The 12,703-nt window shown below is 39.8% G+C and overlaps 1 protein-coding gene across 6 annotated transcripts in view; it reads left to right on the forward strand.

Annotated features, from left to right (window-relative positions):
- The window catches only part of PITPNM3 (PITPNM family member 3), a 139,874-nt gene that overhangs the window by 22,060 nt on the left and 105,111 nt on the right, over window positions 1–12,703 (forward strand). For all 6 annotated transcript variants that reach the window (XM_041126770.1, XM_041126771.1, XM_030027704.1 and 3 more), the window contains exon 2: window positions 8,361–8,456. In XM_041126770.1, coding sequence (XP_040982704.1) covers window positions 8,361–8,456 — 96 coding nt within the window. The remainder of the gene's footprint in view (window positions 1–8,360; window positions 8,457–12,703) is intronic.

Raw genomic sequence — 12,703 nt, forward strand, 5'->3', positions numbered from 1 at the left:
CAATATGAAACTCATTTCTACTTAGAGCCAGTGTCTTCTCCCATCCTGCACCACTGTGAAGAGTCTTGCTCTGCCTCCTCGACACTTTCTTCACAGGCACTGGCAGGCTGCTATCTGCTCCCCCAGAAGCCTTCTCATTTACAGGTTGAACAAGCCCTGTTCCCTTAGCCTTTCATCATCAGGCAACTGTATAGGAAGGAAGTTCAGTGACAAAAATGAGACTTGGATCCATCTGCTTCATTTGTTTGTGTCTGGGAGTGCCTGTCCTTAAAATAAACGTGCTAATACTTGCTTTTCTTTTAAGGGTGTAAAACTCCTATTAACTGGTAAGAGTCAATTAGAATCTTAGATAGGAGGGTCAACTTTTCAATCTTTTCAAATCAAAGTCCTCTCAACTCAAAGCAGTTGTGTCCTATTTTAACATTTTGGTTTGAAAAAGATAAAACTTCTATAAAACTTGTTAGAGTTTTAGAATCACCTAATCTGTCTCAGAACTCCTACAGTTCTCTTTGTTGATAGTAAACACTAAAGGCCAAAGTAAAATGCAGTGTGAAAATCTGCAGGGGCCACTGCAATAGGAGACTATTTTTTATAATTATATTCAAAACTTTTTCTGTCACATGCAGGTATATGGTTTTCCTAGAATGAAGAGGGTTTTAAACTTTGTGTGACAACTTTTCCTTATTCAAATGGACAAATTAACATAGACATGTTAATTTCTTGGGGTTGCTAGCACATGAGCTAAAGATCTGACTCACTGGACACCAACGTGATGAGGAAAGATTGAACTGGGAGGTTCTTAAATGAAGGGTGTTTGAGGAGTACTGTCTGCTTGCTTGGGCAGAGTCCTGCATTGTAAATCTCAGATCTGCCCACCAACTTGCTACTGGGTTACATTGCCTGACCTAGCCAAAGCATGCAGAGCTTTTCATACACAGGTCTTGTCCTTTTTTCCCCACCAGCCTATCTTCTCTTGCTTATGCTTCCTCCACCTCCATTGCCATTACCGAGCTTGTAGATTGCTCCGTTTCCAATAAAGTTCCATCGCCTTTTGTGGCATTTATGCAATTAAGCAGTGTGAGCTTGAGGCACAGTTAAGAACTGTATCTCTAGGACACTTCCTTCATGTCACAAGGCTTCTTATCTGCACACTTGCAAGCACCTGTGTGGACACAATTGTGTAGCTTGTCTTTATTGTTCCTTATTTTGGTCTGGAAACAGCTCAGGGTGAGAATCTTCTTTTTTTCTTAAGATGAGTACAAATTTATCTATTTTTAAGGGAACTGGGAGTTGAGGAAAAGTAGTGGCTGTTATGAAGTCTTTAAACAGTTGCTCTACTGTATCAATGAATCATAGCAAATGAATGATAATCATAATGAGGAATGAGTCTTCAATGAATCATACTTACTGTATTGGGTGAGTGCATAATTGCCGAGTTTTTCAGGTGGATGCTTGACAGAAAAAAACCAACAGTACCGAGTGTGATCCTAGTGCCTGATGGCGTATTGTGTGGGGTTTTAGTTTTCTTTTTTTTGAAGCCTAGCCAACCAGCATGGCTTTAAACATAATCACAATTAATAAAAGTAGAATTGTCTTTTTCTTTTCTTATTCTTCCCTGTGCATTGTTCCTAGTCTGTGGGATTTCTGTTCTTTGATTTGTTATAGTAACCATGAACTTCAGTCCCACATGGAGATCACGTTATATGAAGTGGTGGGAAACACAGCATGCATAAAACAGTCTCTGCTTTGGAGGAGGTGCTGTGTGTTGCTGTACATGCTGCAAGATAAGAATATTGTGATTGCTTATCTTCCTAGTAATGATCAATCATATACAGTCAATCCAATCCAACCTAATTTAGGAGGCTAGATGTCAAGAAAGAGGTACTTTTCTGAAGTGTGATAACTTTCCCCTGCTGTCTCTACTGTCAAGGAACACTGAAATCCTGGCTTGTGTGCCTCAGTTACATGCCTAAGGCTGAGACAAATGAATCTGAGGTCTTAAGTTGACTTTACCGATGGGACAGTTTCTTGTAATTGCAGTGGAGAAGTTGTATTCCTGTGAACGTGACTTGGAGCATCTTGTGCAAATTGTTGTTAAATGCCTTTCAACAGTAACTCATCTTCTGTGTATCAGTCTGATAACTTGCAAACCATGCTTTTGCAGTGGTATTTTTAACAAACAATTTAAATATGCACATTACTGTGTTAAGTACAAGCTTGAAATAACTCTTCGTATCAGTGTGATGGTTTAAAAAATTGCAGCCTTTAAAAACATTGTATATTGTTACAGAGGTTTTCTTAAACAGAAATAAAAACAGAGGTAAAAAAAAAAGGTGAAAATTTGATATGAGCACTCATTAGTACCACTGCTTCAGTTAGAAGAAACATACTTTTTAAGCTTTTGTTTAGCATTCTCTCTCTAATGAGACTGTCAAACATGGCTTCAGTAGCAAACAGTTTTCTGTACCCTGTGGGGATTTAAGTGCAATCAACAGTATTCTGTAATTACTGTTAGTGGGCTGGCCTTGGGAAATTATGCATCATTGAGGAGGAAGAATGTTCTCTGCTTTGTTGGGATGAATACACCTTGCAGCAGTTAGGAAATGTAGTAATAGGTATCAGCCATGATACCTTTACTTAATGGTAGTCTGTAGAAGTTGGAAGTGTATTCGTCTTGAGTGTAGTGGACTGGGAAGATAGTCTTGGAAATGGAGAGGTGAGGTGACAGCAGTACTCATTGATGTTTCTTCTGTTTTGAGGTGTTTGGTCAGTGATCTTGTATTGCTCTCATCAGCTAAACAAATATCTGAAGGGAGAGTATAAAGAGGATGGAGCCAGCTTCTTTTCAGTGGTGCCCAGTAACAGGACAAGAAGCAACGGGCACAAACTGAAACACAGGAGGTTCACCCTGAATGTCAGGAAACACTTTTTTTTTTTTTTTTTTTTACTGTGAGGGTGACCGAGCACTGGCACAGGTTTCCCAGAGAGGCTGTGGAGTCTCCCTCCTTGGAGATACTCAAAAGCTGTCTGCACATGGTCCTAGGTAACCTGCTCTAGGTGACCTGCTTGAGCTGGGGGATTGGACCAGATGAAGTCCATGAGTTCCTTCCTACCTCAACCATTCTGTGATTCTGTAAACCTACTTGTTATGGTTTTACCTTCTTTTGCCAAAAAACAATTCAGGTGGTATCTCAAAGGCATTTAGACATACTGATTACAACAGGTTCAGAAGCATCTGAGCAATTATTTTGTTCTTATTAAGCCTATGCAGCTTTTGCATGCTGACATTATCAACCCAAAAGAGTATTTGAACTTGAAACTGAAGTTAAATGCAAGTTCAAGATTAGGTCCTTGCATGAAAACTCATGTGCTTAAAAATTGGGGCCCAAGTGAAATAATTCCAAGGTGTCTGTGGGGATCCTGAGGTCTTGTCTACATGAAAGACTGTACTAATTTAACTACTGTAAGTTCAGGAATGTATCTTTTTCCCTACATGATGAATGGGAGGGAAACCAGTTCCCTACTTGATAGGAGTGCTGTTAAGGGGAAGTGCATTTGTGCTCATGAGGTGTTCAGAAGCTATGCCATTGGAGGTTGTACAAGTAATAGATGTGCTTTCTGGACTGACTTATTTCTTGGATTTCATTTCCTTCAGTAGAAAAAAATGGATTAAAAGTGAAAATTGAATTTTTTTATTTTTTATTTTTTTTAAAGAGTATGTGGAATTCAAGTACAGCTACCAAAAATCTTGCCCTCTTCCATTACCCACATTGTCAGGATTGCTATTCTACATTGTATCAAGAGATTCAAGCAGATTCTTAATGAAAATGTCCAAAGTCTACTTTTATCTCGAGGGTAGATGGGAACTTTGTCAAGGTGAACTGAAAGTTAAATTTGCGAATAGCATCTGTTGTAAAACAATGTATCTAAAGAACTAGTTCTTGGTTTTTTTGCTCCCTAGGAAATTACTACCTCAACATGCAAATTAGACCTTGAAATTCCAGTGGAGACACCATAAATTAACATGCTGTAATATTTGGGAGCCGTGGTGACAATATGGAAGTCTGAACGAGAAAGATTTAGCTGGAAACAAGTTACTGTGGTTGATAATTATATGTAACGTATAATTGTAGGCATTTTAAATGTTGAAACTACCAAGGCGGCTGTCATTTCTGATATAACGGTGTCGTGGTTTTAGCCCAGCCGGTAACAAAGGACCACGCAGCCGCTCGCTCACTCCTCCCGCCCCCCTCCGGTGGGATAGGGGGGAGACGGAGGAGAGAAAAGAAAAAAAACCTGGAACCTCGAGGGTTGAGATAAAGGCAGTTTACTAGGACAACACAAAAAAAAAAAAAGTTGCAACAACAACAACGGTACTAATGAAAGAGTATACAAAAAGAGTGATGCACAGTGCAACCGCTCACCACCCGGAACCCGACGCTCCGCCACTTCCCCCACCGAAAGTCGAGAGCACCCTCCGGCCCGCTCCCCATTTATATACTGAGCATGATGTCACATGGTATGGAATAGCTCCTAGGCTAGTTCAGGTCAGCTGCCCCGGCTATGCCCCCCCACCTCCCAGGTTCCTGTAAAAAATTAACTCTATCCCAGCTGAACCCAGGACAAACGGGAAGGAAATGTTTGTGTTCGTGAGGGTATTGTGGAAAAAAATGTCTATGGTAAAAGCAGTAATGACTTGCTAACTGACAACTGAAAAACTCATTGCTTTAGAGAACTGTTAAAGATCAGCAAGCACCCATGGAAATGTGTTGTATTGCTTTTCCTGTAACCTGGCAGAGAGGGGATGAGATCGGCAATCCATGGAGCTTGGCTCTAGCCTTTCCACTGATACGTGAAGACTGTGGGTCCTGTTACACAAAAGCTGACGATACTTGGTTTCTTGAAGGACTGAGGTCTATATTCTTGGGTTTTTTGTGCTCCAAATTAATCTGTGTTTGACAGCCAAAATGTCAAGTAATGAATATAGTCCTTAAGAAAAGAAGTTTTGTACCAAGACTGAGTTTATTTGGATTTCTTTTGGTGTTCTCTTGAGATTTTTATATATAGAGATATAGAGATAGATAGATAGATTTTTTTTTTTTTTTTTTTTTTTTGTAACAGTGCTTTGTTCCCTCCAGTCAAATGCAGATCAGATTATTTTCACAATCCAGTTGAAAATTTCTGGAATGAAACATTGATTTGTTTTTTTTTTTTTTTCTTGTTTTTTTTTCTTTTAAAATTTTCTGTGTGTCAGGAGACTTCCTTGATAAATAGCTTGCATTCTGAATCCTTTAATTCTAAATTCTAGTTCAGTTCTGGTGTGCGGAAGTGGAGCGTAGTCATATATGTCTTGATCTGCATGAATTTTTATTTGATTATGAAAACCATGCTGAAAATGCCTTTGTTATTATTGGATACAAATGTGTGAATCATCCAGATGCTTAAATTACCTTACTCTTCAGTGATTTCTGTAGTGGTTTTGATGTTATTTACTGTCTTCATCATAGTAATCTCTCAAAATCTGTTAGGTAAAAACAAACAGTAGCAGACAGTTTCTTCCCAGAAGAACTGGCTGTCTTCAGCGGAGGAACCAAATCAAAACTGAGGTGAGAAGGCACATACCATGAAATGGAAGGAACTGGCCCACATGTTGCAGGTGTTGGATTAATCCTGTAACTTTTAGTATTCATTCTTTGAAGGTGAATTTTGCAAGGGGACTAGATATCAGGAAAGGCAAATAAGAGAAGTAAGGAAGAATGAGTGGGTCCTTCTGGTCTTAAATCCTAAGCTTTACCTGGAGAATCATAGAAGCCCAAGACCACATTGAATGGGACTTCACCAATCCATGGGAAATGTAGCTGACTAACATAACAAAAATTGGAGAAGCTTTAAAATCATGATAAGACAAATCCTGAAAATAATTATCCAAAATGGCAAGTACTTGTTTCTTCTGGTTTATTTTTGTTTGCTCGTTCTTTTTCCCACTGTTTGCTGGCTTTGGATACAAAGCATTTGTAGTGCCTGACTAGAGCCATACAGTTACATGGCTTTAAAAAGTCAGGGCCCTAAATGTCTCTTCAAAACAAATGATCTGCTGCCATAAGAGGGTATTTTTTTGTTGCGGCATTTTTGTTTGTTTCTGCAAATGTAGCCCTCTGGCTTCTTGTGGAGTCACTGAAGGCTCAAAATATATGAAAATCAGACTCCTTAGTTTTTAGCCTTGGAAGAGCTATCATCAGTACAGACATCTCTTCTGGAAAATCTGAGCAGAATTTTCTCAGTGTGAAATTTAAGTTCAGTATGGGAGTGTCTGTATCTACAGGACCCCAAAAGACATTAACTGTGTGTTACTGATGAAGTCTATCTGTCTTTGGATGTTCCCGTGGTTTAATAAACGTCAATAGCACAGAAATTCAGCTTCAATTACAGTTATTTGATTGACCAGGGTAGCTGAGCGAGGAGCTGTTTTCTTGCAGAGGAAGATTCTGAACACTCTTGAGATGTTCGAGGCAGTCCTTTGCCTTCTCGTCATTCTCTCTGTCTCACTGTTGTTCTCATGTTCTGTGGACTTGCCTCTCATTTACACGTTCTTCATAAATTTCCTAGTTTACTGCCTTCCTTCTGGCTCCTCATAGATTTTAAGTCCTGTGATCAGGAAATCTAATCTACATAAGGCTGAAAAAGAGTAGTTTACTCAAGAATTTTTCTACTAGGAGTAATAGTATTATATTTTGTTTTTCAGATGTAGCATCTCAAAAGGTGAGGCAGATTATTCCCTCCTTATGCTCTTTTGTAGCATATGGGCTCTTCTCCAAAGGCTGAATTTTGCAAATTCTCCCTTTCCCATCTGTCACTCTGGCTTTGTTGTGGTGCTTCCCATTCTCGTCCTTTGAAATTTTGGAATTCCTGCTCTTCTAAGCATTGACCAAATGCAGACTTTTCTTCATTAGAAGTTCAGAATAGTGTTCTTTCTACCTCTATTTTGATGACTATAGCGATAAGTTTTAAGATACATATATTTGAAGGGAGGGACAGCAACGTGTTGTTTGGTAAGGAATAATTCAGTTTGCCATTCCCTATTGTTAGTAAAAGGTTCCAGAAATCTGTAACAGTAAATGTAATGATCTGTATGCATTCTGTGGTAGCTGCCAAATATCACTGGACATATTCCCAATACACACTGTACTCCTGTAATGAACACTGACTCCTTAATAACCAATTATTTTGAATGTTTTTGTTTGTGGTTTTTTTAAGCTATTAAAATGCTATTAACTGATTAGTATTTTTACTCGCGGCCAGCTAAAATCTGCTTCCTCCTACCACCTTTCATTTATATTTCTGATTAGATCAGCTGTAGATGGAGTAAAAGTAGAACAAAAGGCTGTGACCTAGTGGCATGTTTCCCCAAGAACAATGTAGAAGGATGCCTCCCCTGCCTGAGTTGCTCTTTTACTACTGGGAGAAGGAGAATGCTTTTGTGGACAGGGAGGGCCTCAGGATATTAGATTTCAGGTCTGATGTCATCATTTGGAGAAATTAATAAAACCAAAGACACTGTTCTGGTTGGTAATAGCTGTAGTGTTGCTATAGATATGGTGTATTTGATCCCTGGTTCCCCACTGATTTGGGGGGGAACTTCGTTGTTAATATGTTTCACTACTACTTTCTAGTGTTGGATTGCTGTAGATGTAAGGAGAACTGATATAGTTAGGCAGCTCTAGTTTACTAATTACAAATTAGTTTGAGTATGATAACCCATTGGGACCATCTAAGTTGTTATGACTGTATCTGTTGCTATACGTATTCTAATGTGGTTTTGCCTTCCTGTCTTCAAATGGCAAGCTTCAAATGAAAGCCCCGGGCTCCAGCAAACCAAAGCTGTCTCATGAAAACAGCTCAGTGAGTGAGAATTCAGTAGTTTGTCTGTAAATCTGTGAGCCAAATAGGATGGCACTTCTCTTAGAAGTGAAATTGAATTTAAATGGGAGCTACTGCTATGTCCTGGGGAAACGCTTCTTGTCTTAAAACAATGTACGGTTTGAGTGTTGGAATTGAACAGCCTGGTGAATTCAAGAGGGAAGGATTTATCTTTTCAAGTCACTGCATTAACTGAAAAGTCATGCAGGCTTATCTTTAACAAGTTCTTGGTTTAATCACTTTTGTTAGGTGGAAGCAAGAGGTCTAATTTTTGTGTCATCCTGAGAACTCTGGCTGACTGTTGAGATTAAAGTACATGCACTGACCAAAATGATCCACCTGAGCCATCTACACAAACTGTTTATTAATCTATTTTTTTTCTTTAAGCCTGGAACAGAGGTGAGCATGCCATTGCATTAATGTGAGTCTCTCTTTATTTCCAGCTGGCCCGTGCCGATTCAGTGGTGCTCAGTGGCCCATGCAGAACGTCCTCAAAGACTCTGTGGAGAGCTCCGATGATGAATTCTTTGATGCGCGAGGTCAGTACGTGGTTTTATCCTCCCCTCCCCATTCTTTCCGCAGTTTCATAGCAAGTAACTAAGCTCCTTTGGCAGTGAACTGAAAACATTGTCCTGATCAGACTGAGATCTGAAGAAAACCCATCAGATCTTCTCTGAAGGATTTGTGAATGGGCCTAGATTTATGGGAGATGGGTGAAGTGCTGGGGTGGATGAGCAAGCTGCCGTGAACTGGATCTGGCATCAGAAGCAGCATGACTGCAACAGTATAGAGCAACCTGGTCTAGTGGAAGGTGTCCCTGCCCATGGCAGGGGGTTGGAACTAGATGATCTTTAAGGTCCCTTCCAATCCAAACCATTCTATGATTTGATGATTCAAGGGCCCAGCTTGTTTACAAGTCAGGTAGTATATGATGTTACAGTTGGAGTGCTCTTGTTTACAGTTCCTGATGAAGGCCATGAGTGTGTGTGTTACTAATGACCAACTTTTAAAACCAATGGCCTAGGTTTTCCACTCTGGCAAAACTTTCACTGAAGTGACTGGGACCTCTGCTTGTTCAAAAAGCAGCAATATCTGAATGCTTGTGGGTTTAATTGGGTGAATCCAAAATGCAGCACTCCCTACAACATCTGATGAGACCCTGAATCTTGGGATGCTCTTTAACATGCCAAGTTTTGTTCTGAAGTGGGAGTAAAGTTTGTAGGTTCTGTGCACACACAACCTCCCACCTACAGTGGGAGACAGGGGCTCTGTTTTTGCTTTTGTTGGCAGGATCCAAACCTAATGCTTTTCTGACATGTTTTGTTGATTTTCTGAAGAGAATAACGAGCAAGGGAGGATTAATTCTGCTATTACTGTGAAATCCAACTGTAGGATCTTTCATAGCATAGGCTATTGAGGTCAGACTGAGCTGCCCCTATGTCCTCATGTTACCTGGAAGTCAGGAGTGCAGGGTGATGGAATAAACTTGTTGAATGTACCTTGGCTTTTGTAGCAATCTGGATTCATTAAGTACAGAGTGATCCCAGTGGCTTTGAGCAACCTGAGTTAGTGAAAGATGTCCCTGCCCATGGCAAGAGGGGTTGAACTAGATGATCTTTAAAGGCCTTTTACAACCCAGACAGTTCTATGATTCTATGAAAAGCAGAGGGATTCCCTTCCCCCCAAATATTTGTTGAGACTTCTTTTCTAGTTTAAAGTAAACCTAATCCAAAGTGGAAAACTCAGCTGTCTCATGGGAAACTTGGCTTGGGTTTGGATGTGCTTTTTATTTTTAGTTTGGTTGCTTCTTTAACAGCACAGTCAGCAGACATTCAGCTGATGTCTAAGTACAAAAACATTTGCCCGGCTAAGATTGTCACTCAATTTTTCCCTCTGTTGATATTTATGATACAGCAAATGAATTTTCTTTTATAGGACTGCATTGGCTTTAGTCTCATTGCTGTGTGCCGATTCGATGTCTGGAGATGCATGGTGGTATTGCAAATGGCAGTTGGTATTTTTAAGGCAGTATTTGGCATTAAATGTCTGCTGTCTTGCAGTGAACTTCATATTTCAGCATGTTTTAATTTTCTTTGTGGGTGGAATTGTTGCAGGAATGGTTGGCGGCCGACTCTTGTGTTTTCATGCTGGTATAAGCTTGAGTTGAAATTCAGCATGAAGGAGTTGTTACATCAGTAGCTTTTTAGTTGCTTTAAAAATGCAGAGGGTAGGAGGCAGGCAGTGAAAATGAAACAGCTTTTGTGGGGGGATCAGCTCTGTGCTCTGAATGGTTTGGAAGCTCTGAGGCAACTTCACTGATAACTCACTGATTTATTTCTGTGAGGCTGAATTTGCAATATTATTTTCCTAAACAAGCTGCTTTTGCAGAGGCATAATTAATCAGATTATTGCTGTGTATTATTCAAAGTACAGGTTTGGATCCAGGATGCCTCGACTGCAGTTTATCTGCTGGTTTTCTGACAATGATAGTGACTTTATCTGATGGTGAACCACTTATTTCCCATTTTCCTTTCTGTAAATTGCCTACTGTAGCTATAAAATTTTTGACAACTTTAAACTTGAAAGACAAGCTGCTTACATGAGAGTTAGATTTATTTGTTTTATTGCCCTCCCCCCCCCCCCCCCCCCATAGGACACAGCCTCAATCAAACAGGGGAAGCAAAGTTTTCAAAATAAAATGCAATTTGAAAACTTGCACAAAATTCCAGCCTCACTTAGAACACTACAGCTGTCCATTGACATCAGGCAGTTCTAAATGGAGATGGATATTGGAATAATGTTTTTGTGAAAGTCAAATGATTTGTGTTTTGTTGATCAGGTAGAGCAGAATGAAACTATTTGATGTAGTTTATTCAGGAAGTCTGGTGAAATGATTTAATGGACCTTGCTATCTCTAGAATCTGTGAAATTGACTGTGGACTTCATGTTCTTTCAGAAATATGCTTGCATCCTCTTGATTTACCATAGTTAGAAATGAGTCCCTAGCTGTACAAGTATGCTACAGCCACTGTGCAGAAAAAGAGATGCAGATGTTCTTTCTGACTTAATTTGAAAGGATGTCCTACAGTAGGTTTGGTTGGTTGGTGGTGGTTTTTTTGTTTGGTTGGGTTTTTTTTGCTTGCTTGCTTTTTTGGTTTTGGTGGTTTTGTGGTTTTGGGTTTGTGTTTTGTTTTTTTTTTTAAAGAAAAAAACCCACTCTTAAGTACATTCCAGGAAACAAAATTCCCTCGTTTGTTGCCTTTATTAATAAGGTGTGTATTCAGGTCAGAGCCTTTTCGAAGTCTGAGACATGACATCTGCATCTAATAGCAGTTTTCTTCCCTGTGCCTGTACAGCTAGGCTTACAGTAATAACTACTTGGCTGGTGTAGAGGGTTCTACATCTGAGAATCAAGAAGCAATCCACAGAAGAGTAGAGAAATAAGTGACCCAGAAAGGTAAATAAATGAGGGTTTTTAAAAAAATTTATAGGTAGGCTGGGGCACGAAGCCTGACTATATGCTGTCTGATGTCACAATGCCAGCTCGTGCCTAGCCTGAAGTCAGCTCAGATCTGTATTTCTGAGCTGGGATTTAGCAACCCATTTCTATTTGAAGAGGGATTTGAGAGCTTTGAGCTAACAGCTCTGAGCTCTGTGTGTGTGTGTGCATGCACAGGAGTGCATGTTTCAGAAAAATACATTGCTGAACACTGATTATTTTCTCCTTGTTCTGAACCAAACAGCTATCTTATCTGAAAGCGACTTTTAGCACAGGGATGTTCCAGCTGTCTGCACAGAGAGGAAAGAAATACAGATGTTAGAAGCTGATTTGTCCCTTGTAATCTCTATCTTGTCAGTGGGTAGGCACACAGGCACTGCAGCTGGTACTCAGATGATCCTTGCACCTAGATTCCACCACCCCCCAGGATGGATGCTTCATTATTACAGGAATTTAACATCACATTATGAGTGCTGTAAATGGTCATAGGTACAAAGCTGATGTGGATGTGTAACAGAGATTTTGGGGGAGAGGCTGTGTGTGACATATGTGTGTAGATACATATTTTATTTGCTTTTTTAACCATAAGAATGGCAGCTAGTCATCTTGTGTTTTGGAGGCAAAACCAAAATCTCAAGGTATTTGTGAAATAAATAATTGTGAAAAATCCATGCCCTTGAAATCCATCTCAGTCTATGGAAGTCTCCTTGGACTGAGAGAACTAGTAAACAATACATTAATTCACCAGTACAGAAAAGCTTTCTACATTGTTGTTGATCAGGTCTCCAGGCTTGGTTTGGGTTTGCTGGTTGGGAGGAATTTTGCTCTTTTGGGAAGGGGCTTTAGGTATGGCAGAATTGTGTGCTTCTGCTAAGTAGCTGAAGTGTAATGTGATAGAAGCAATGCTCTGTGACACACATGAAAAATCAGTGTTGAAGATGCTGTTCTGCATTGCGCTTACTCAAAGTGAAGTGAATCTGGCACTGTGAAAAGCTGTCACTGTAGGGAGAATGCACAATGTTAAATAAGATGATGACCACAGTGCTTAAGTTTGACTTGCTGCATCTCTCCTAGTGCCTAGTCCACAGGACTGACTACAGCAGTAGGGGTTTGGGGTTGAATATTGTTTCTTTACAGGCTAGGGCCAAATTTGAAAACATTTACATGTACAACTACTCTAAGCCTCATTTGGAGAGTTTCACTTCATAGTCACAGTCAGTAAGTAATCACTTTCAGTGATTGCTTATGACCATAATTTTAGATGTTAAAATCATTGTATTCTCACTT

The sequence above is a fragment of the Aquila chrysaetos genome, chromosome 10 (genome assembly GCF_900496995.4).
Source record: "Aquila chrysaetos chrysaetos chromosome 10, bAquChr1.4, whole genome shotgun sequence".
NCBI classification, from domain to species: domain Eukaryota; kingdom Metazoa; phylum Chordata; class Aves; order Accipitriformes; family Accipitridae; genus Aquila; species Aquila chrysaetos.